Genomic DNA, 26144 nt, shown 5'->3' on the forward strand with positions numbered 1-26144 from the left:
ATTTTTTACTTTTGACCAAAGATCATAGTGTTCTGGCCCAAAGTGTAATTGAGTTCTAGTATGTGAAAATTTAATCATTAGGTCAAAATTTACTCAGAATGTTAATTTTAACATTTTGTAGCGTAACTACCACTATGATTATTAAACATCAATTCACTAGTATATAAGACATGCTAGCTCGATTCAATCTTTAGGTAACTCTTGATTGATGAAGATTGGCAATGTTAATTTCTACTTTCCCCACATTGGTGACCCTATTTCGATAAGTGGTCCATATTGAACAGTTGACTTGCATAATTGTAACTGCGTCATCGTCCTCCTCGCGCTGTTGCTTCTCGGTCTCTTTTACATACGACGTGATCCTTCACTTACTCGACTGCTGCACAGGAGGGTTCGCACACACAAACGTAAACGCTACAAACTCTCAAAACTAGGTGAACTTAATACAGCTCTCTCGGTCTTTCACAAATACGGCTACTAGTAGTATTCTATCCCAGATAAAATTCTTGTGAGTGAGTTTTGTAGCGTAACTACCACTACTATTATTAAACATCAATTCACTAGTTTATTAAACATGCTAACTCGATTACCTCTAGATTGATGAAGGTTGGTTTTGTACATTTCTACTATCCCCACAATTTTAAGCACTGTTACAGAGACAATCAAAAGTATATGTTACATCTGATTAAAATCAACAACAAAAAAATATGTTAACTCAATTAAGTTAACTAAAAATAGCTACCTGTTACGTATAGACATTTTTTTTAGAAATACAAGTATTGGTTACCGATTAATAATTCAGTTGAATAGATTACATATTTCCAAAATTCTCGGTACTGAAATATTTTATTTCATTTATTTTTTTACTTTGTGTTAACCTTAAATGTTTATCAATATTTTCTTTTTCAAAACATTTTCTAAATGAAGATATAAAAGCTCAAGCGGTCATCCTATTTTATATAATCAATCATTTTAAAATCCTATTAAGAAAAATTCCACCTTTTCTCAATTTATACCTTTATTTCAGCAACAAATAACAGACGTTTCATTATTCGCTTAAAAGAAATAAAAATTGAAATAAATAAACTCAATCAACAATATATACGATGCAAACTTTCTTTTGTAGTGAAATTGCTTCACTTTAATGAGTTTTTAAACTGTTCATTTTTCAATTCTATCGTCCTGCAATTATGAACCACATAAGAGTGCGTGCGATATTTTAAGAAGAACTGACGGCGCATAAAAATTCGTAAAAAGTTGAGAATTTTTTTCTTTATTACTTAAGAAATATTGCTATTAACAGGATAAGATGTTGATGACTTAGAAATTCTTTAAAAAATGCCATTAAAAGGAATAATAATATCCTAAAAATGTTCAAAAACCTGTTTTATAATAGCTTTTTAATGTATAAAAAAAGTTATAAATCGTAACTTGTATTTAAAAATGTAGTACGAAGTGAAATAATAATTGAAATAAATTTGTAATCTGTAAATAAAATGAAATATGAATAAATACCTGATTAAGACGATTAGGAATTTATCAATCTTCAAGAATATCAGAATTCCCTTGTGTTATCATATGTTTTTTGATATTTTCCAAATCGAAGGATCACATATTGTCCAAAAAAAATTCTTCATATCCTTAAGAACTTTTTACTGTAGAATACTTATAATTACATAATTATATACCTTTTTTTCGAAATATAAAAATTTTTAGAATTGTGCCTATTTTTTAAAAAATAAGTTAAAAAATGTGCAGTTTTAAATTTTGTATTTTTTTTTTAAACTTTTTAATTTTTGTACAAAATTTGTAGCAAATAATGAAACTACAAAATACATGGATAAATATTTTGTAAATTTTGATTCTTATTTATTTAATTCCTTTAATTTTCTTATGGAAAATATTGCAAATTACAATTTAAAGTATAAGCATTTTTTTTTTAAAAATTGTTTTTCCATTTTTTCCATTATCTGTTATGTAACAAATTAAAAACCTCTTTCCAGTTTTTAAACTACGCCACAGAAACACTTGTAAACAAGTTTTTTTCTATGTTTATTAAGATAATGTTGAATTGCCCACAAGCTTCCCAAAATATTTTTACAAATCAATTGATGAAATTTTGTAAAAATCTGATAAGTGGGGAAAAGCAGTAAGAAAAAGGTTGCGGCAAAAAGATTGAAATATTTTCTGCAACAAAGTTCTTTTTTAGTTTAATCGATTTCGTGTAGTAAATAAAGGAGTGAGTTACTTGAAATTCATAGCTTTTTCGTTCCAAACTCGAACTATAACGCATCGCTGAGAATTGGAATCTTTTCCCCATTTCTCTCAACATTCCAGAATATTCCAGTCTTGTTTCGTACCACCAAATGAAGAAAAATATATTTGTACCAAGAGACTTATTTTATTACACTTTTCTTTAATAGTTTTGCCTTTAAGCATGTTTCTATATCATTTTGGAGTAACTCTTACAAATTTACTAGGATTAAGATTTATTGAGATACTGTCATCTGGGTTAACTTACGCCTGTTTGGAAACTAAACTCACATTCCAGATCATTCCAGTTTCACATGCTTCCAAAAGCGAAGCATAAATATGTACTAAATGGGATTTTATTTTTCAATCTTTACCCTTTAAACGTGTTGACATTTCCTTTTTGAGTAACTCGTTCAGATTTCTGATATTGAGATACCGTCATCTGGGTGTATTTATACCTTTTTGGTAACTAAAGCGCCATTTCAGTTTTGCTTGTTACTATATAAAGAAAAATTATTTTGTACTTATAGACTGAGGGGGATTTTTTATTTATTTGAGTTTTTTTTTTAATATTTGAATTTGAACGTGCCCCCTATTTCATTTTTGAGTAACTCATACAGATTTACTGGTATTAAGATACCGTCATCTGGGTGTATTTATACCTCTTTGGTAACTAAAGCTAATTCCAAAGCATTCCAGCTTTGCATGTTACCAAATAAAGAAAAAATAATTTGTACTAAAGATACTAAACGGGATTTAATTTTCGATCTTTGCATGCAGGTGTAACTCATACAGGCTTACTAGGATTAAGATTTATTGAGTTGTGACTTTTGTTGAAATTGTGATGACTCTGGGGTAAACCATTTCAAAATCACCTACTAACTTTAAAGGCTCAGTTATGAGCTTGATTTTTAACTTTTATACTATGAGTTGCTTGTTTCGGTAAATTTTTATGTTACACACATTTTAATTCCATATTTTATTTGTAGATAAGTTTAAGATATATATATGTAGGAGTTTGTGAAGCAAGAGAGAAAAAAAAGACAATAGCTTAATAATGAAACTTAACATTTAATAAAAAAAGAATAAGTTTAACAGCGAAATCATGACAGGTGAGTGCTGCCTACACGCAGTGTTGCCGGATCAAGAATAAATGCTAAATAAGATAGTTCTATGCAAAAGAGTAAGAGTTATTAATTTATTCGGGACTTTTACCGTCTAGACTCTATGGCACCGTGGATACCGGGGCTTTCCCCTCTAGCCTGGCTGACGCCTTTCAACGAGGAAGTAGATGATGCAATTCACCCAACTGTTACAGTCTGACACCACAAATACACCGAAGAGCCATTACATTATGACCACCCTCCATCTATAACAATGGGCTCGTCCAGGTTTTCATGGTTTCTCGCCCAGAAACAATTTTCTCATGGGGCACATTAGGACCCATAATCCTCATAGAACAATCCTGATGTCTGTAAGCTACTTGAACATAGTTCACCCATTCATGGCAACAGTTTTCCCTGCGGGGGATGGTGTTTACCAACAGGATAATGCACCATGTCATAAGGGTCGAATCGTCAGGGATTGGTTCGAGGAACATTCCAGTGACTTTCAAGTCATGTCTTGGCTCCTAAATTCCTCTGACCTTAATCCAATAGAGCATTTGTGGTCCTACTTGGAAAACCATATTCGTGCTGCCACGCTACCCCCTCGCAAGTTATTAGCAGGGTGGTCATAATGTAATGGCTCTTCGGTGTATATCTGTTAAGTGTCCCCTGAAGCGACATTTTGGCATACCTAAAGTCTTGTACTGCCACTGAAGAAGACTACTGCTTTCCAATTTGCTCAAATTTGCGTTCTTTATAGTGCGAGGAATTTTTCTGATTCATTAGTAAAGTTTGTAAATAAACTAACCCATATATGTTCTTAAAAAATGCCACTTTTTCAGAATCAGTCATGAGCCGTCTCACACTGGTTCTGTTTTGTGTCCTGGTGACTTTGTGCAGTTGCGCCCCTCGACAGAAAAGAGGATTCCGCAACGCCGCCCTTTCTACCGCCCGAGGATTCGGAAAGAGGATTCCTCCCCACACCTCTGAAGGACTCGAAGATCTCTCCTCCGACCTCAGGTTAGTACAGACATTTTAATTTCTATAAATTCGATATCTTGATTGGATGTTCTAGAAGAGCCGACCGGTCTGTATGGGGGGCAGGGAACTGTCCTTGCATCAGAAAGGTTAAGGGTCCGAATCCCGGACAAGGCATGGATGTTCTTTCCTTCTCTGTACTATCTGTCCTCACTGTGGGAGCGACGTTGGCTCACCTAATATGGTGCCCCTGAAAGAGAGGCCAACAAAATCGCCCTGTATAGGCCTGAATTGACGGATGTTAACACAGGTCGGCATTGGAGAAAAAAAATGTTCTAGACGACAAAGGTGCCAATTCAGGACTTGCCAATTCCCGTTCATAAAAAGACACACTATCAAGTCAAAATTCTTGATGGTTTCAGTGCGATTCATGATTTTCGAACATCATTTGATGGTCATCATCATCCAACATTTTCCATTATGCGTACATGGTTTTTAATGTGCCAAAAAAAATGTCATCATTCCATGATGTAAAGTGCTACTTTAATACTATGATGGTTAACCATCAAGAGAAGTTTGATTCTCATAATCCAGCAATCCGTGATGGTTCCAACTATACATTTCCATGATGGCTTAATGGGAATTCTTGTTGGTTCTCAGGAATATACCATCAAAACAATTTGGATTTTTTTTAAAAGTTGGACCATCATAAATCAATCTGAATTCCTAGATAGGGGTGATGGTTGTTCATGATCGTTCCAGCATTAAATTAAGAAATTATGATAGAAGTTTCTGATGGTTCAACATGAAAAAACCATCAAAGCAAGTTGATATTCTTATGTTGGACAATCTTAAATTAGTCCGAATTCCTACTTATGGTGATGATTACTTATGTTGGTTACCATTAAAAATATAATGGTTCATGATGGAATTATTGATGGTTTCCATCAAGAGGATGTTGATTCATCAATGAAAAACCATCAAAAATTTTGACCTGGGTATACTTTAATAAATTTACTACTTTTTGCGAAAGATAATTTCCAGATGTAGTACTCTAGAAACGAACTTCAAGTTGACGTGCAAGTTGACGTGACGTTTTTGATGGTTTTCCGTTGATGAACCAACATATTCTCAAGCAATCATCAATAATTCTATCATGAACCATTATATTTTTTGATAGTGACCAACATAGGTAACCATCTCCCCGATGTAAATCATCATGGAAATGCATTGTTGTATCTTAATGGACCATCACGAATTTTCATCATAGTATCTTAAAAATCCAATGTTGGAACGATCATGAGCAACCAAATGTAGGAATTCGGACTGATTTATGATGGTCCAACATTTAGAAAAAATTATTTTCATGGTATATTCCTGAGAACCAACAAGAATTCCAAATAAACCATCATGGAAATGTATAATTGGAACCATCATGAATTGTGCATTCATGACAATCAAATCTCTTGATGGTTCACCATCATAGTATTAAATAGCATTTTCCAATATGGAAGAGGAAAGTTAGTTGGCAACTTGGCATATCAAAAACCATAAGCGCATAATGGAAAATGTTGGGTGATGGTGACTATCAAATGATGTTGGACCATCATGAATCGCACTAAAACCTACATAAACCATCAAAATGTCTTGATTGGGCAATCAAGAATTTTCACTCGGGCAGCGTACACAACGACACATGATACCTTTAATAAATTTACTATCCAGAAATAAAGTTACAAAATGGCTTAGATCTAAAGCTAAAACACTTTTTGCGAGTGATACTACACTGAAATAGAATTTGTTAACAATTTGTATTATATAGTTGAATTCTAATCATAGGTTTGAGTTTTCCTCTGCCAAAATCATTCATTACTATTGTACATTTACCCACCTAGATTTCAGGGTATCTTTCTATATTTTGAAAAATTCTAATAATTTGTGAATGATTTTGTGAATGATTGTACACCTTTGAACGCCATTTTAGAATTGTTCCGCATCCCCAAGTTATCAAAAAGCTACGTCCGATTTCATAACTTAATTTACTTGAATCACATAATCGATTTAAAGCATGGGTTTCCAACTTACATGATGCCGGGGTCCACAATTGAAAACACAAATCAAATGGCGGGTCGTAACTTTATGAAAATTTTATCTAGGACTCTTTTATGTTTGAAGGAGCATTAAATATTACAGTCAGATTTTCACCAAGTTGTACAAAACAAAAGCATTGAATTACAAATTAAAATAAGAAGTAGATTTTTAAAAATATTTAATTGCAAATTAAAAAATTCGGGCTACAATAACTTTAATGTGCACCGATGTATTAAACAATTAATGTGCAACAGATATCCAATTGTTAAGATATAAAACTTTAAAAAGGTTAGTATTAAAAATTACATAGTAGCTCACAAAATGATCAAAGACAAAATTGAGGTTCGTCTGCTGCAACCACCAGAGAATAGATATTTACATTTTAAATTTACATATGTGTGTGTAAATATTTCATTCCAAAATGAGTGGTTTCAAAAAGTTAAATTGGAGAATTTCTTCGAGACAATCTCTGATACACACATGCTAAATTATATTCACAAAATACAAAAAAAAATGAAATATAAAAGAGCAACATACACGATTATTTTTGTATTTGAATAAATATTTTCTTGGGTGTAAAACCTGAGAAAAAAATTTTTTGCACCGTTGGTATGATAAATTTCACAGAAAGGAAGAAATTAGGTTTTTATTAACGAGAAAAGTATTTTAAACCCATACAAATCTTTTATGAAAATTGTCCGCAAAAAAATGATAACTAATATATTTTAGTTCGCGGGCCGCAAGAAAAAAAAGCTTTTGCGGGCTGCCAGTAGGAAACCACTGATTTAAAATAAATAAATTGTGCCATCAAAATTGCGTTTTTTAAGGTGAAACTCCTCTTTTGCTCACTGTACACCACTAATATTGCTCCATTAAGTTATACTCAATGAAAAAATTAGTTTTTTTTAATTTCAGTTCGTAATTTCAACACATATTTTAATCATTAAATGCTTTCTAGTTTTAATATAACCTTTTCATTAAGACAATGTGTTGTTTCCAGATCTATGTCATCTAGTTTGTTGGCTGAACAGATTGCAAGGAATCCTGGTTTTGCGCAACTTTTAATGGAGAAAGTCATAGACAGAAACAGTAAGAGTTTGACTGATTTTTAATCGATTGCTCATGACATTTTAATGAGAGCCTCTCTCTCTCTTGAATCGATTAAATAATGTGTACTAGGCTGTTAACAAAAATCAATGTTGGTCAATTAAATTGACATTTCAGAATTTCCCTTTTGAATGCTAAATTGCTGAAGCGCATTGAGTAATTTGACTTAAGATCTTAACGCTGTGTATGCATTTTATTAAATGTTCGTTATGACATGCTCTATGATTCACCAAAAGTTCACAAAAATGTTTTTATTACAAATTGTTTAGAAATAATGCGGAATATTTAATGCGGAATAAGTTTTGAAAAAATTTGAAGTACTNTAAGGGTCGAATCGTCATGGATTGGTTCGAGGAACATTCCAGTGACTTTCAAGTCATGTCTTGGCCCCCAAATTCCTCTGACCTTAATCCAATAGAGCATTTGTGGTCCTACTTGGAAAACCATATTCGTGCTGCCACGCTACCCCCTCGCAAGTTATTAGCAGGGTGGTCATAATGTAATGGCTCTTCGGTGTATATCTGTTAAGTGTCCCCTGAAGCGACATTTTGGCATACCTAAAGTCTTGTACTGCCACTGAAGAAGACTACTGCTTTCCAATTTGCTCAAATTTGCGTTCTTTATAGTGCGAGGAATTTTTCTGATTCATTAGTAAAGTTTGTAAATAAACTAACCCATATATGTTCTTAAAAAATGCCACTTTTTCAGAATCAGTCATGAGCCGTCTCACACTGGTTCTGTTTTGTGTCCTGGTGACTTTGTGCAGTTGCGCCCCTCGACAGAAAAGAGGATTCCGCAACGCCGCCCTTTCTACCGCCCGAGGATTCGGAAAGAGGATTCCTCCCCACACCTCTGAAGGGCTCGAAGATCTCTCCTCCGACCTCAGGTTAGTACAGACATCTTAATTTCTATGAATTGGACATCTTGATTGAATGTTCTAGAAGAGCCGACCGGTCTGTGTAGGGGGCAGGGAACTGTCCTTGCATCAGAAAGGTTAAGGGTCCGAATCCCGGGCAAGGCATGAATGTTCTTTCCTTCTCTGTACTATCTGTCTTCACTGTGGGAGCGACGTTGGCCCACCTAATATGGTGCCCCTGAAAGAGAGGCCAACAAAATCGCCCTGTATAGGTCTGAATTGACGGATGTTAACACAGGTCGGCATTGGAGAAAAAAATTGTTCTAGACGACAAAGGTGCCAATTCAGGACTTACCAATTCCCGTTCATAAAAAGGCACACTATCAAGTCAAAATTCTTGATGGTTTATGTTGGTTTCAGTGCGATTCATGATTTTCGAACATCATTTGATGGTCATCATCATCCAACATTTTCTATTATGCGTTCATGGTTTTTAATGTGGCAAAAAAATGTCATCATTCAATGATGGAAACTGTTACTTTAATACTATGATGGTTAACCATCAAGAGAGGTTTGATTCTCATAAATCAGCAATCCGTGATGGTTCCAACTATACATTTCCATGACAGCTTAATGGGAATTCTTGTTGGTTCTCAGGAATATACCCTCAAAACAATTTGGGGTTTTTTTAAAGTTGAACTATCATAAATCAATCCGAATTCCTAGATTGGGATGATGGTTGCTCATGATCGTTCCACCATCAAATTAAGAAATTATGATAGAAGTTTCTGATGGTTCAACATGAACAAACCATCAAAGCAAGTTGATATTCTTATGTTGGACAATCTTAAATTAGTCCGAACTCCTACTTTGGGGTGACGATTACTTATGTTGGTTACCATTAAAAATATAATGGTTCATGATGGAATTATTGATGGTTACCATCAAGAGGATGTTGATTCATCAATGAAAAACCATCAAAAATTTTGACTTGGGTATACTTTAATAAATTTACTACTTTTTGCGGAAGATAATTTCTAGAGGTAGTGCACTGAAACTGTTCTTACATTTCAACTCCGATAAATTGAATGTAGTCGGAAGCCGAAAATTGCAATCCAAGACTTATCACATCCACCCAAGTCAAAATTTTTGATGTTTTTTCACTGATGGAGCAACATAATCTTGATGGTAACCATCAATAATTTCATCATGAACCATTATATTTTTTGATGGTAACCAACATAAATAACCATCAACGCAATGTAGGAATTCAGACTGATTTATGATGGGCCAACAAAAAAAACGAATTGTTTTCATAGTATATTCCAGCTGAACCAACAAGAAAAATTATTAAACCATCATGGAAATCCATTGTTGTACCATTATAGACCATCACAAATTTCCATCATCCAATGTTGGAACGATCATGTGCAACCATCATCCCAAAGTAGGAATTCGGACTGATTTATAATTGCCCAATATTTAAAAAAAAAATAATTTTGATGGTATATTCATGAGAACCAGCAAGAATTCCAAATAAGCCATCAACCATCATGGAAATGTATAGTTGAAACCATCATAGACCATCATGAATTGTGCATTCATGAGAATCAAGTTTCTTGATGGTTCACCATCATAGTATTAAATAGCATTTTCCATCATGGAAGGGGAAAGTTAGTTGGCATATCAAAAACCATAAACGCATAATGGAAAATGTTGGGTGATGGTGACCATCATGAATCGCACTGAAACCTGCATAAACCATCAAAAACTTTTGATTGGGCAATCAAGAATTTTCACTCGGACAGCGTACACAACGACACATGATACCTTTAATAAATTTACTATCCAGAAATAAAGTCACAAAATGGCTTAGATCTAAAGCTAAAACACTTTTTGCGAAAAATATTTTCGAGTGATACAACACTGAAACAGAATTTGTTAACAAATTGTATTATATAGTTGGATTCTAATCATAGGTTTGAGTTTTCCTCTGCTAAAATCATTCATTACTATTGTTCACCTACCCACCTAGATTTCAGGGTTTCTTTCCATGTTTTGAAAAATTCTAATAATTTGTGAATGATTGTACACCTTTGAACGCCATTTTAGAATTGTTCCGCACCCCTAAGTTATCAAAAAGCTACGTCCGATTTCATAACTTAATTCACTTGAATCATATAATCGATTTAAAGCATGGGTTTCCAACTTACATGAGGCCGGGGGCCACGATTAAAAACACAAATCAAATGGCGGGTCGTAACTTTATGAAAATTTTATCTAGGACTCTTTTATGTTTGAAGGAACATTAAATATTACAGTCAGATTTTCACCAAGTTGCACAAAACAAAAGTATTGAATTACAAATTAAAACAAAAAGTAGATTTTTAAAAATATTTAATTGCAAATTAAAAAATTCGGGCTACAATAACTTTAATGTGCACCGATGTATTAAACAATTAATGTGCAACAGATATCTAATTGTTAAGATATAAAACTTTAAAAAGGTTAGTATTAAAAATTACATAGTAGCACACAAAATGTTCAATGACAAAATTGAGGTTTGTCTGCTGCAACCACCAGAGAATAGATATTTACATTTTAAATTTACATATGTGTGTGTAAATATTTCATTCCAAAATGAGTGGTTTCAAAAAGTTAAATTGGAGAATTTCTTCGAGACAATCTCTGATACACACATGCTAAATTATATTCACAAAATACAAAAAAAAATGAAATAAAAAAGAGCAACATAGACGATTATTTTTGTATTTGAATAAATATTTTCTTGGGTGTAAAACCTGAGAAAAAAATTTTTTGCACCGTTGGTATGATAAATTTCACAGAAAGGAAGAAATTAGGTTTTTATTAACGAGAAAAGTATTTTAAACCCATACAAATCTTTTATGAAAATTGTCCGCAAAAAAATGATAACTAATATATTTTAGTTCGCGGGCCGCAAGAAAAAAAAGCTTTTGCGGGCTGCCAGTAGGAAACCACTGATTTAAAATAAATAAATTGTGCCATCAAAATTGCGTTTTTTAAGGTGAAACTCCTCTTTTGCTCACTGTACACCACTAATATTGCTCCATTAAGTTATACTCAATGAAAAAATTAGTTTTTTTTTAATTTCAGTTCGTAATTTCAACACATATTTTAATCATTAAATGCTTTCTAGTTTTAACATAACCTTTTCATTAAAACAATGTGTTGTTTCCAGATCTATGTCATCTAGTTTGTTGGCTGAACAGATTGCAAGGAATCCTGGTTTTGCGCAACTTTTAATGGAGAAAGTCATAGACAGAAACAGTAAGAGTTTGACTGATTTTTAATCGATTGCTCATGACATTTTAATGAGAGCCTCTCTCTCTCTTGAATCGATTAAATAATGTGTACTAGGCTGTTAACAAAAATCAATGTTGGTCAATTAAATTGACATTTCAGAATTTCCCTTTTGAATGTTAAATTGCTGAAGCGCATTGAGTAATTTGACTTAAGATCTTAACGCTGTGTATGCATTTTATTAAATGTTCGTTATGACATGCTCTATGATTCACCAAAAGTTCACAAAAATGTTTTTATTACAAATTGTTTAGAAATAATGCGGAATATTTAATGCGGAATAAGTTTTGAAAAAATTTGAAGTACTTCAAAAAGCTTTTAATAATGTACAATATTAAAATTTTTGAAAAAATTTGAAGTTGTTCAAAAAACTTTTTATGTAGTACAATATTAAATGCTTTGAAAAAATTTGAAGTAGTTCAAAAAACTTTTAATACAGTACTAAATTAAATGCTTTGAAAAAATCTGAAGTAGTTCAAAAAACTTTCAATAACGTACAATATTAAAAATTTGGTAGTTTTAGAAGGAACATAAAAAAATATTCTAATTCTCTGCGATCCTGGATCATTACATCAGATAAGAAAAAAAGAAAATTAGTATAAATATATTCAGATAACTTCTTTAAACGCACAGTGCGCCAAAAAGAATGTGTAAATAAATTTTGATCTAATAATCGGATCTTGACGTTTTAGGACTCAATCTTAATGGTTCGAGGGGGTACCTGAAACATGCTAATTAATTAGAGCAGACGATACTCTAAGTTGCGAAATCAGACACAAAAACGTGTTTTCTCTGAGTAAACATGCCTTTTTTTTTTCAACGGATACGGATTTTTTTACCCCCAAAATATAGGGGATAACCGCAATCTGAGAAATATGGTCCCCATTGATTAGTCATGAGAGCTATCCACAGTTAAAATTTTTTTGTCTCAAATAATTCTGTGCAAGAAATAAGTTTTAGTAAATAATTATTATTTTTTATTATTTTTTTTAATAATGGTCGAAAAAATTTGAATCGTAAAGCCTACATTTTTTACATTATTTTAAAATATGCAATTTTACATGGCAAAAGGCAAAATGTGAGTGAAATCGATCGAATAGTTTCTGAGAAATCAAATTTTAACTATCTATTTTTTTAAATTTGATTTCTCAGAAACTAGTCGACCGATTTCACTCAGATTTTGTATTTTGCCATGAAAAATTGAATTGAAGAATGTATCCGTTACAATTCAAATTTTTTTCGAACATTATTAAATAAAATAATTAAAAAAAATCATTAATCATTACTAACATTTATTTTTTGTGCTATCTTTGGACAAACAAATTTTATAATTATATGCAAAAAGTTTTCAATTCGCTTAAAAAGTTCTTGATGTATGGCGAAATACGCAAAAAGTAAAATTAACAGAGGTTCAAACTTTGGGTCATTCTCCTGACCTAACTATGGGGACCATATTACGCAGATAGGGACGAACCCCTTATTTTGAGGGGTCAGAAATCCGAAACCTTTGGGGGGGGGGAATTATGTTTATTCAGCGAAAGTGCGTTCTTGTGATTGGTTTTGTATCTTGTCTGCGCTTATCCCTTCGAACCACTAAGTTTGAGTTGTAGAATGTAAAGATCGTATCACTAGATCAAAAAAGTTAATCAGGGTGGTTCAACTATACATGTGTGTACTCTCGCACTTAAATTAGAAATGGTTCAAGGTTCTAACAAAAAAGATCTTGATAGTGTAGTGCAGGGCTGAAAATACTAGTGTAATTATATGCTGTTAATATTTCTCAGAGATGCCTCTTTAATTTATCGCTTGATTAATTATTTTCTGTTACACAGCGTGTTTGTATTAATTTGCGTGATCATAAAGAAAGAAGATTCACTCATTTAACATGAATTAAAGAAAACGCTAGAGGACCAAACGTATAATTGATTATCCTATTTCCCACTGTCGCAACAACCTCGAGATTCTTACAGGCGAGGGCGTCTAATTTGCATAATAGATTCGTTTCCACCGCGATGACACAGGAGATACAGCATTCGTCTTCGAATGTAGTGACCCTGGTTCGAATCCCAGAGATGGCTGGTCGATACAAATGCCGCATCCAGCTTGCACCAACCACAGTGCTGGCGTGAAATTTCCCATGTCTTCTGTATTAATTTCAAAATTACAAGGCTTCGTAGTTGAACATTAGTAGTCGTAAATCCAAAAATTGGGTCAGCTGTTTAACGACGGCTATAAAATAAAATAAAATGGATTCTTTTGATGATTTAAAGAACAGAAGAAAAACAAGCTGTCCCTGCAACACAAAATATATAATAACAGAAAATGTGATACTATTTATTCAACCACTGAATCGGTAGACTGATGATAAAACACGGTTCCCAGTAGACCACCAAACATCACTAGCAGCGGCCAGTGAGTGGGTGTGTCATCAGCCTGCCTAGGAACCTCGTTAAACAGTTCTACCGTACAGTACTCGCCTTAACGTTCAGGTCGTCGGGCTACCAAAGAAAGGGAGCCATCCTCTCTGCAGGGGATCAAAATTGCGATGGCATGTCTTCGGATCATCCTCAAGGATGTTTCCCAAACCGTCACCTATAGCCCATTGTGCAGCTCTAATGCGACGTAAATGAAGTATTACTAAGTACTTCTGAATCAAATCTGAACTTAATCAATACAACACGGAGAAATATTATCAACTTCTATATTTACATTACAAAATGTGTTTTTTTTTATTTACAGATGAAGGGCTGATTCATCCCGATGAAATATTCCAGTCTTAGAGAAGACAACAAATTCCTTTTTTTTTGTTTCAGAATCATTNAGAACGTTAGTCTTCCAATGAGGTGAGCCAGGTTCAAATCCCAGCGATGACTGATCGATACAAATTCCACATCCAGCTTGCCTTGCACCACCCACAGTGTTGACGTAGTTGTAGATCATTGATGTCGCACTAGAGCTGCACAATGACGGTCTGGGAAGCATCCCCTGTGGATGATCATGACGTCACAATTCTGATCCTCTGCGGAGGGGACGGCACCCGCACTTTGGTAGGCCGACAACCTGCACGCGAAGTCGAGCACTTTATGGTAGAACAGTTTATAGAGGACCAATACCCACGCAATCGGTCCCTACGCAGGGTGATCCAAGTGGTCACCCACCCGCACACTGACCGCAGCAAGTGATTCTTGACTTCGGTGATCTGCTGGGAACCGTGTCTCAGTCCACTGCGGGACCACACAGTGCTAAAGTGAAATTTCCCTTGTCTGTCATCTGCATTGGGTTCAAAATTACAAGGATACGGAGTTGAGCATTAGTAGTCGTAAACCCAAAAATTGGGTCGGCAATTCAACGACGGTTATAAAATAAAATAAAATGGATTCATTTGATGATTTAAAGAACAAAGGAAAAACAATCAGTCCCTGCAACATAAAATATTTCGTATCAAAAAATTTTATACCATTGTTTCAACCACTGAATGGCTGGACTGATCATAAAACACGGTTCCATCACCGAAATTAAGCATCACTAGCAGCTGCCAGTGAGTAGGCGGATCATCACTTTTATCAGACTACGAAAGGAACGAGAGTATGCGGGTCCTCTATAAACTGTTTTACCGAAAAGTGTTCGACTTCGGGAAGATCGTCGCGCTACCAAAATGTGGAAGCCATTCCCTCTGCAGAGGATCAAAATTGTGACGTCATGATCATCCACAGGTTATGCTTCCCACCCATTATGCAGCTCTAGTGCAATCTGATCTACTTCTGAATCGAATCTGACCTAAAGTACTACTATTTCTGAATCGAATCTGATTTAAAGTACTACTACTTCTGAATCGAATCTGATCTTAAGTACTACTACTTCTGAATCGAATCTGATTTGAAGTACTAGTACTTCTGATTAATTTAATATTTAACGAAAAAATACAGAACTGAAAGATAACAATGTAATTGTTACTGTGAAATCCAAACTTTGAACGAAATATATTAAGCAAATTCCAAAAAGCAAAAAATTAAAAATCCAACTTTTATTTTTCTGTTTCTGATTTTTTTGTTTGGAATTCTTATTTCTCTTCCTATCAAAAATTTCAGGGAGTAAAATCAACATTAAAGGAGAAAAACGTTTGAGCATTTGTGTGTCTAAACTATTAGCGTCCCGCAGTGGATTGATCGTTAAGTCACGGTTCCAAATAGAACATCAAAGTCAAGCATCACTGGCTGCAGTCAGTAAGCGGATGGGTGACCATTTTGTTCAAACCAGCCGAGGGACCTGAGGTCCTTGTTAAACTGTTCTACCGTAAAGTGCTCGATTTCGCGTGCAGGACGTCGGGCTACCGAAGTGAGGGTGCCATTCCCTCTGCAGAAAAGAGTGCAGGTTAAAATACGATTTTTTACAGACAGAATCGTCAGTTGGTTAAACAGTTGATTTATTTTCTCTTTAGAATGGACATTCTGGGTTTCTTAAACCTTTAGGCTACCAAAGCAGCCTCTGTAGAGGATCAAAATTACGATGACATGTCTTCGCATCATCCTCAGGGATGTTTCCCGGACCATATAGCCCGATGTGCAACTCTAGTGTGACATAAATAAAGTATTACTAAGTGCTTCTGAATCGAATCTTAACTTAATCAATACAACACGGAGAAATATTATCAACTTTTATATTTACATTACAAAATGTGTTTTCTTTATTTACAGATGAAGGGCTGATTCATCCCGATGAAATATTCCAGTCTTAGAGAATTTTTTTTGTTTCAGAATCATTTGGAGAGAGAATTTAATCAGCAGCCAATCATCGAAGTAATGGAGTCATTCTAATTCATGACACACGAAAAAGGACTCTCTTTAATTAATTGTTTGTCTCTTTAATTCATATTGTATATATTATATTTGAGAAATTAAATAATAGAACACTGAATAAAAGTTTGAGAAAAATCGCAGTCCGTTTCATTTTCGTGCTATCACATTATTTGGATAAGACATCGTCAGCTTTTAGCTCAGTTGTCTCAAACCTTTATTTCAGGAAAGTATTGTAAATGAGTATGTTAAGTTAACAAGAGTTTTATTAAAAAAAAGAAAAAGAACTTTTTATTTAAGGAAAATATTGTTAATGAATATGTTTAATTAACAAAAGTTTTATTTTAAAAAAATAAAAAAGACTTCTTATTTCAGAAAATGAATAATGTTAAATTATTTATAAAAAATTTTAATGAGTAATGTTAAATTAACAAGAGTTTTATTTATAAAAAAATTTAAAAAAAACTTATTATTGCAGGAAAGTATTGTTAATGTGTATGTTAAATTAACAAGAGTTTTATTTAAAAAGAAAAAAAAACACTTTTTATTTCAGGAAAGTATTGCAAATGAGTATGTTAAATTAACAAGAGTTTATTCTTCAAAAAAGAAAATAAATAAAAACATTTTATTTCAGGAATATAAAATCGGCCGAATACCTACAATCCTTAAAAGAATTATTAGCCCATTGTGCAGCTCTAGTGCGACGTAAATCAACAACAACAGCAATAAAAGAATTATTAATCAATTTTATTTTTTTATTATTCCTAAATAAGTTTAGTCCTTATTGAAAACTAATCAATACTTAGCTATATTATTGGTATGGGGTAAAAGGAAAAACCTATAATAGTTGTCCATAAGAAATATTTAAGATACATAAAAAATTGACTAACAGATTAAAAAAAAACTAAAATTGTAAAAGAAAAGAGAAATAGGGAAAAAAATTCGCTAATTCTTAAAACTAAATTTAAATGCAAAAAATATTTTCCAGAAAAAAAAGTATCCATAAAACGCTAAAGATATATAGTCTATGAAAAACGATTTTACAAATGCTGCGCTATCTTAAAAGCCCATGAAAACAAGATTCTATTTAAAAGCGAAACAGAAAAAATAAAAATCGATTGTAATATCGATAGAAATTTTTTAAAGCTAAACAACTCAGTTTTCCAAACACCGAATTTTTAAGTAAAAATTATATAAAGAAGTCTAATAGGAAACCACTTTATTGCGACGTCATAGTGAAAAACATCAATAAAAATGGAAGTTTTTTTAAAAAGAAAAAAAAAAAAAAAGCTAGATAGGAAACGAAACAAAATCATTTTCAATTTTTAAAAGAAAAATTTAACGCTAAAATTCTAAATTTAACTTTTTCACAATGCCGTATTTGTAGAAAAAAAAGTGTTGATAAAAGTTTATTAAAAACGCTCTTTAAAAAATATTGTGTCATAATAAAAGAGTTAATAAAAAAAAAATAAAAAAGAAACAAGAAGAAAAAAAATTCTTAGTTCTTAAAACATAACTTTAACTTTGAAAAATAAGTGAATCTGTAAGGATTACGTCTATCAAAAACGCTTCATTAAAATGCAATGCTATAAAAAGCAGTAAAAACGTAACAAAAATATCAAAAAATGTTCTCAGATCTTAAAACAAAAAGTGTGGAGAAAAAAAAACTATGAAATTTTCTTGCCTGAATATAATTTTAAAAAAAAAGTAGAGCACAGCTGATGATTCATCATAATTCAGTATAAAGTAATCTATTTTTATTTCTTCTAATTTCGCTCTCCCATTAGTCTTCCAGAACAAAAACCATTTCTAATAATGTATAGTTAAATATACTATTTTAGATTACTCTTTATTAAATCTATTCGCAATCAAATAAAAAAAAATACTTTTGCTAAATATTAAGTAACGAAAAATACTTTTTTTAAAAATATTTTGCTCAATATTTGGCAGAACATTCTGCGGAATATTTGGTGGTTAAACATTTATTTTAACCAACCGAATATTCGGCAAAAGAGCCGAATATTCGTTACATCCCTACCAAATGATACAAAGTTTTTCTAAAGTAAAGAACTCCCCGAACCATTCGCCGGACCCTTGGCAGTGATTATCAGGGTGCGTCGCCAAATCTTTCAATAAAAAATAAGCACCCTTTAAGCACTAAAAGAATATTTTCAAGCACTATATACATTAACAAAAGGTAAGATAATTTTCAAAGACTTAACATGATCATGATAAAATAACTAGTTTCTGACAAAGAACTCTTTTCTTGATCATATTAGCCATTATAAAAAAATCGAGAGATTTTTAGGTTCGATATCAGAGGGTGGAAAAATGAAGCCCTGAAATGGAGAATATCTTGCAAAATGCAGCAGCAAATGCACACGAGAGTGCAATAATCTCACCGAACCAGTAGACGCACATGCGAACCAGCAAGTATTTCATCAAACATGTAAAATGATTGGCGCTTTCATACGTTATGGACTGATGGTACGCAGAACTAGATGGTGGGTGAATGAGTTGGGAAAATGTAGAATAGAACAATGTGAAAAGCACGCTTTTGCATGATATGTGGCGAAAATCGACATGGTAAAGAAAAATATATATAATTTTCGAACAGGTAAAATTAAGCACATTTTAAAGACACCCAATGAAAAAAGCACCTTTAAGGGCTTTTAAAAAACGAAAATAAGCACCTTTAAGCACTTTTTAAAAACGCTACTCACCATGCAAATTTAAAATTCGCTACAACTTGTTACGACCGTAACTTATGTCTGTATGCAGATCGAGGAAAATTTTTGGAATGATCATGATTTTCTTCTATGGGCTAAAGTAGCGGCTCACAAATGGTGTTCCGCGGAACCTCATGGTTCCGTGGAAGATTTAAAGAGGTACCGAGACTTTGAACTTCATAACATTTTTGAAACTTACAATTATATTCATTAATTCTAAAAATAAAAATTTTTAAAAATTAAGGGAGTTTTTTCTCTTGTATCTCTTTTTTCAATTGTATGTATAATATAGGCAGTAGCAAGATTAAGTATAGTTTGTCTATAGTAAGAACTCCCATCGTCTGGACCCGTGGCGGTGACTATGGTAAAGAGGTATAACTATTTCAAGTAGGGGTGTGGGATCATTGTTTAGGACAGGGTTTGGCTTGGGTCGGCGAGAGAAGGGGGATCTTTTTCTTTGGTCTATTGTGTTAGCCCTAGAGTGAAAAGAAGTTACCTTTCCTGAAATGTGCTATTCTTGTTTCCATAGCAGCAGACGCCCTCAGCCTATGTGGCGGGGGGAGTTCTTACAGAAGACGAACTATATAACTCTATGAGTCAAAATAACTTTTCTAAAAATACACAAAAATTCAGGATTAAAACTAATGAAACAGCATTTTATTTTCAACACATTACAAACAAAATTTATGAATCTGACTCGGAAGGCTCGTTATTACTACCAAAGCCAGGAAGCCAGCCTTTTATTTTATTGATAAATTTCTGCCTAGTATCAGCATGCATGAAAGGATGACCTTTATTTAATTCTCTGGGAACAAATAGTTCGTTGCTCTGTAGCCTAAACCAGGCCCAGTGAGTGATGAAGAGAGTACCTCCGAGGATGAAGAATACAGAATTATTGTGCATAAACAGCCTCAACTTACTCGGAATCCTGAAAATTAAGAAGAAAAAAATAATAAGTGCTAAAAAATGCTACAGTAGAACAAGCATTAAGGGTAAACATTGGTATGTATTCGTCAATTATATTATGTGCGTTAATTTATGCTCTGAGTTTTCTGATGCCTTACATTAGAAATTCTCAAATATACAATGCGGAGCACTTTGTGCAGCGTAAAAAATTCCCCAGTGCACCGCGAAAAGGTAGGGCAAGTTTAAATCAATAATAAAAATTTAAAAAAAACGAGAGAGAAATAAAAAAAAAATTTAAAATATCTTTTAATGAAAAAAAAATATATTTTATGTATCATGACTTTTTTGTGCTTTTGATGAGAAAGGAGAAAAATAAATGATAATAAAATGTAATTATCATTTTTTTTTTTTTTTTTTAAGTTGTAACACCATGCTTCCAAAGCAAAGTTAGCAAAAACAGGATTTTTTTAAAAAGAAAAATCGAGTTTATTTGATTTAAATCAATTTTTTATTACTTAAATATTTTTTTTTACATGTATTAACTAAACTACCTATATGGTAAAATATATTGACAATACTTAATATTTTTTAAAAACAATACTATAATTAAAAAACTTTCTAAAATGGTTAAAAATTTATTATTTAATTATTAAAAACTAATCATTGAATGTTAATCAAGCTCAACTTGCTAATGATTGTTGACTAATGATTGTAGAATTGGTAGACTGTATATTAGATGTCTAATGAAAAGAAAGTTTAATTTAGACCAGCGTGTGAATTTACACTGGATCGAACAAGTCTTCATAGACACAAAAAAACATATTTAATTTTTTAAAGCACTACATTTAAATAACTGGATAATAAGGATAAAATTGCATGAATCGATATAATTAATCCATGGTTAGTCTACTTTTTTCTTATTTTTAGTCTATTTTGAAATAAAATAATTTAACTGCATATCCTTTTCATTATTTCTTAGTATGAAATCTAATCAACGAAATAAGACTAAAAAAATCACCCTTAAATATGTATTTTTTAATTAGATTGTATCTTAATATTTTATACTTAAATTAATATTTAAAAAAATAAGTTTATTTAATTCAATGCTATTTTTTAATGAAATAATGAAAGGGATGAGATAATTTACATGCATAGCCCTTTCATTTTTTATTAGCAAAAAACCTTCATTATTACTGAAATCAGATTTTTTAAATTACACTCTAAAGAATGTATTTATTAATTATTAATGAACAAAAAATATTTTACGCTTAAATTAATAATTTTAAAAAAAAAAATAAATTTTTTTAAATTAATAGGATTTTTAAAAAATAATCCCAGTTGACTTAAATCAATTTTTTTTTTAAATTAGGTGATTTAAAATACGATTTTAATTATGATTTAAATCAAGTGATTCAAATCATGCCAACCCTTTCCCAAAGCAATAGTATATTTTAAGGCATTGTTAAAATAAAACTTAACATTGCAAGGATAGATGGCACTGATAGTTAACAGAAACTAAGAATATTGTCACTAGAAGGAAAACCACGGATTCTTAACGAAAAAGAAAACATTACACAAATCAAAAACATGTAGAATGAAGTTATTTGGAAAATGAACTGCAAGCACCTTCGCACAAATGTAACAAAATTAAAATGTGGAGTAAAGCTCGTCTCCCAACTTTATTACACACACAGCACCATCTATCAAAGCAATTTTAAGTTTTTTTTTAGCAATGCATAAAAAGATTTTTATTGCTTTGGAAATATAGTGTTGAAATTTTTGTTCCTTGGGGTCAGTAATTCTTTTGTTAAAGGAGTTCAATTTCATAATTTAAAAAAAAATATTATACCCTGTAGATTGTTTATCACAGTTCAAATTAAACATTAAACGCATAAAAAGGAAATCAGCGTTTAATGTACCAGTTTCTTGCCTGGTACTCAACAAAACACAAACCTGTCATAAGACAACACCAGACAACATTAGTCAAACGTCAGACAAATGCAATTCTATTTTCTTTTGCATGCATAACAATCTTACCCTTCTCATTAACCTATTACCTGTTTTTGGGATAATATTATGTGATATCATTATTTTTTGCACCCTGTTTATTACATATTACGTTCTGGATCAATCTTTCCATTTATTTTTAAACATTTCTTTTTCAATTAAAGAAATTATTTTTCTACTTTTTTCAAAAATTACAATTTTTAGATTACCATATCACATCATGTAAATTTCAGTAAACAAAATTTATCCAGATACTTTAAAATGCCGCACACACAAAATTAATTATTTGTTGTTTTTACCTAGAGTAATATTATCTCTTTTGCATGTTTTCATACACGTATGTAAGAAATACTACTTAAGAGATCATCTCAAAATACAGTGATCATGTTTTGGGCCGAAAGGCTTCAAAGCACACAAAGAACAGTAGCCCGGAAGTATGGGCAGTCAACAGATTGCAGCGCTCTTTAGTGTAGAAAACACCATCCATAATAGTTTCAAAATTGAAAAAAAATAATTATTTAGATACATAATTCTTTTTGTAGCAATATATAGCCCCATTTCATTTCATATGCTACGGACTGACAATACGCCGAAGTAGATTGATAGGGTTTGAATTAATTGTATATACGTTGAATAGAGCACTGTGAAAAGCACGCTCTTGCATAATACATGGCGAAAATAGACATGGTAAAGAAGAAAATATCATTTTCAAAAAGGAAGCACATATTAAAAACACCCAATGAAAAAAGCACCTTTAAAGGGCTTTTAAAAAATGAAAATCGAAAATAAGCACCTTTAAGCACTTTTTAAAAACACTACGCACCATGTCTATTCTTATTGGAGAATAATGAAAACTAAAGAATAATGAAGTACAAAAATTTTAGTTTTATTTTCTGTGGAAATTTTAGTTCCAATTTTTCATGCAGTTATTACTACTGATCTCCACATAGCTTTTAAAATTCGACATTATTTATCACAACAATTAAATCTCGAAATGAAATCAGGCATTTAGTAACCCTTTTTTGAAGAGTATGATTCGTGTAATTTCGCAGTCTATCTTTTTTATCGGCAGTTACTGCTACAGATTTTATTTTTTTAATCTGATGATGAATTATAAAATGCTAAAAAAGGAAATAATTAGTATGTTATCTTTCTACAAAATGCAAAAATACCACCCATATTAGAATTTAAAAAATCACATATTCAATTTTAAAAAAAAATTTTTTTTGATTCAATTTTTATTTATTTATTTAATTAATTTAATTTTTTTTAAAGTTTTTATATTTGTTATTGTTAAATATCTAGCTGAAAGATATTAGTATTAAAGAAATATGTCGCAAAAAGCCCGAAAAAATTCTACCACAGGACTAAATTCCCTAATACAGTGCTTCCCAAACTTATTACTTTTGTGTACCCTTTCTAAATTTTTTGTAATGCCGTGAACCACTAATAAAAAAAATTAATGTATTTTTTACTATAAAAAAATTGCACAAAAGTTAAAAATCACAATTGGCTGTTGACACCACTAATTATTAACCGTTAACTTTGCAGAAAGTAGCCAATAGAAAAATACGTAATCATAAATTTTCATGGCTAGCTTTGTTTTTAAATAAAATCTTTTTAAATTTTCGTTTGTTGGAAGGTATTTCGTATAAGAAGGCGTACTCCCCCTAAACTGCTCCCGTACCCCTGGGTGTACAAGTACCAGACTTCGGGAAACACTGCCCTAATATATCAATTAGAACATCCTTCTACTAAGCTTCGAAATGTCAAATACCAAAAAGCCCTTTAAATGACCTTTGGTCATAAAAAGTGTATTTAAATTCTCCAATCAGAAATTTTGAAAAAAATAATGAAAACAATTCAAAGGGAATAAGAATTAAGATCTTCCCAAGGGAAACTAAGTATACTTTAGCCAAACGAAATCAACAATGGGATCATTAAATTTAATTAGACATAACTACAAATGAGTCAGTTAGTATAATTCAGTTAAATCTAACTTAATTGAAACGACACTTCGAAGTAGGTAGAAAAAAAAGTATAAAAGGTGTTTTACTATAATACTATATTACATGTTTAAACAGAACTGTATCAGGTTTAAGCAGATCCGAAATTAACTCTCAATCGTCAACCATGATAAACAGGGAAAATATAATTACTTAGTTTTATCCATTCTTCAAATTTCCTTATATCTGTTTAGATTGCAAACCACATTATACTTCTTAAACTTCGATTTTTATTTTAGACACTCAAGGAGATTTTGAGATACCTCAGTTGATTGGAGGATGTTGGCCGAAAAGAAAAATTATACTGATGCTGCTAATCCAAAGAGTCGAAACTATTGAAGTTCGAATATAGTTTAAAAATAAATAAATAAAAAGAAAAAAATTCCAATAATTTAAACTGTAGAGAGCCGGGGGGAAACTCTGTTTTTTTTTTCTTTGAGACAACACCAAATTATTGCGTGATTGAATGTTGGGATACGCTTTCATCTACCTATTTCTGTTCAGCCAAAGCTTGTTACTGCCTGAACTTACTGTCGCAGCCAAAACTTTTAATTTGAATCTGAATATTGGCAATCGAAATAGGCTATAGATGGCGTAAAGTAGAGCTCTCCATTCAATTTTAGTCTTTACTTTTAAACAGATTAAAAACTTTTAAGTTGGAAAACTATATGGAACTGAAAACTACAATGAACATAGCTCTTAAAGAAAACGTCATGGTTGCAATTAAATCAGGACATGAACCGATCTTCTCCCCAGGCGTATTCGAGAGTTACAATCGTGAATATTGAACATGGGTGGTGTTCTCGATATAAATGTAAACAACAAAAATCTGGAGCTCTTGACCTGCTTCACTTTCGATTAGAAAGTATAACACTGCTTACTACAGCTTATTCTGGAGGCGATATTTTCAAATAGATCATTTTGTTTTTAAGTGAGAATAAGTATAGGTAGGTACTTGCACTAGAGCTACACAACGGGCTACTGGCGACGGTATGGCAATCATGAAGATTATCCGAAGACATGCACCACAATTTATAGGAACGATCGGTGCGGTGCAACCAGTTGTAATATTGGAAAGGTCGGTGCTGCAAATCAGTGCGAATATTGGAAAGTGCCCTATGAGGCCACTTCCTCAATTTAGAAATAAACCTGAAGGGAAAGGAAACTTTCTCCAGATCTCGGTACCCATCGTACTTCTCAGCGATCGAGCACAAAAATTTTAATTTCTCAGATTTTGCGAGCACGTATATCAAATGAACTCGAAGGGTCTTAGTCGAGTCGAGGATCAAACCCCTGCAACTCAGGACCGGAGTTCTATTCTGTAACCACTCAAGCAACCACAGCCTTACAGTGTAAGTAGAACTTAATTTATAAATGATTCGAGAGCAGCATAAAGGGTTACTGGGGACGGTCAAGGAAACACCCTTGAGGATGATCCGAAGGCAAACAATCACAATTTTGGTCCTCTGCAGAGATGTTACCCCCGCTTAGGTAGTCAGACGACCTGCGCTAATTCAAGCACAATACGGTAGAATAGTTTTACAAGGGCCAATACCAGGCAATCTTGGTCACCTTTTCATGAACTTATCACTGCCAGTGATGCTGGATTTTCATGATCTACTGGGAACCGTGTTTTATGGTCTGTCCACTGTGACTTAACACATTTCTAAACATTCTGACGTGCATATATGTAAATCGCATGCAGCAAGAACAGGCTCTACAGGGCCAATCTCACTACAATAGCTATCACGGGAGAATGAGTTCCTGGTTAATGAAAATTTTGAAAAACTCATCAATCAGATTCTCAACGGTGGTCGAAAGTGATTGAACCGCATTCAATAAGAATTGCCTTAACATGAAATCACGTTTTCAAAATTTAGTTAATGATGCGTGTGGAGCATCTAAATAGTANCCTCTAAAAGGCTTGTCAGAAGCAGCGCCGTTTGAACTATGAAAATCGGATCTATCTA

General features: G+C 32.5%; 2 protein-coding genes and 1 long non-coding RNA gene across 5 annotated transcripts; 2 read left to right on the forward strand and 1 right to left on the reverse strand.

The window, feature by feature from the left end:
• Positions 1–4209: 4209 nt before the first annotated feature.
• On the forward strand, positions 4210–7540 carry LOC139425855 (allatotropins-like). The gene is made up of 2 exons (XM_071181867.1): positions 4210–4379; positions 7429–7540. Exons 1-2 carry the CDS (start codon positions 4210–4212, stop codon positions 7538–7540), a joined length of 282 nt encoding a protein of 93 aa, XP_071037968.1.
• A 703-nt stretch (positions 7541–8243) lies between these two features.
• LOC122271367 (allatotropins-like) lies at positions 8244–16669 on the forward strand. Of its 3 annotated transcripts, none has more exons than XM_071181719.1 (4): positions 8244–8421; positions 11612–11700; positions 14473–14533; positions 16473–16669. In XM_071181719.1, exons 1-3 carry the CDS (start codon positions 8252–8254, stop codon positions 14511–14513), a joined length of 300 nt encoding a protein of 99 aa, XP_071037820.1. In that variant the 5' UTR covers positions 8244–8251; the 3' UTR covers positions 14514–14533; positions 16473–16669. The 3 variants fall into 3 exon arrangements, with proteins under 3 accessions (XP_071037820.1, XP_042908302.1, XP_042908303.1); XM_043052368.2 differs by having other exon boundaries at positions 14473–14530; XM_043052369.2 differs by lacking the exon at positions 14473–14533 and having other exon boundaries at positions 16488–16669.
• Positions 16670–19890: 3221 nt separating this feature from the next.
• On the reverse strand, positions 19891–24964 carry LOC139425734 (uncharacterized). Its single transcript, XR_011636888.1, has 2 exons — positions 24328–24964; positions 19891–20183 (listed from the first exon to the last, which is right to left on the reverse strand). It is a non-coding gene; the product is annotated as an uncharacterized lncRNA (long non-coding RNA).
• Between the last annotated feature and the right edge of the window lie 1180 nt (positions 24965–26144).

Source organism: Parasteatoda tepidariorum, chromosome 6, assembly GCF_043381705.1.
Source record: "Parasteatoda tepidariorum isolate YZ-2023 chromosome 6, CAS_Ptep_4.0, whole genome shotgun sequence".
NCBI lineage: Eukaryota > Metazoa > Arthropoda > Arachnida > Araneae > Theridiidae > Parasteatoda > Parasteatoda tepidariorum.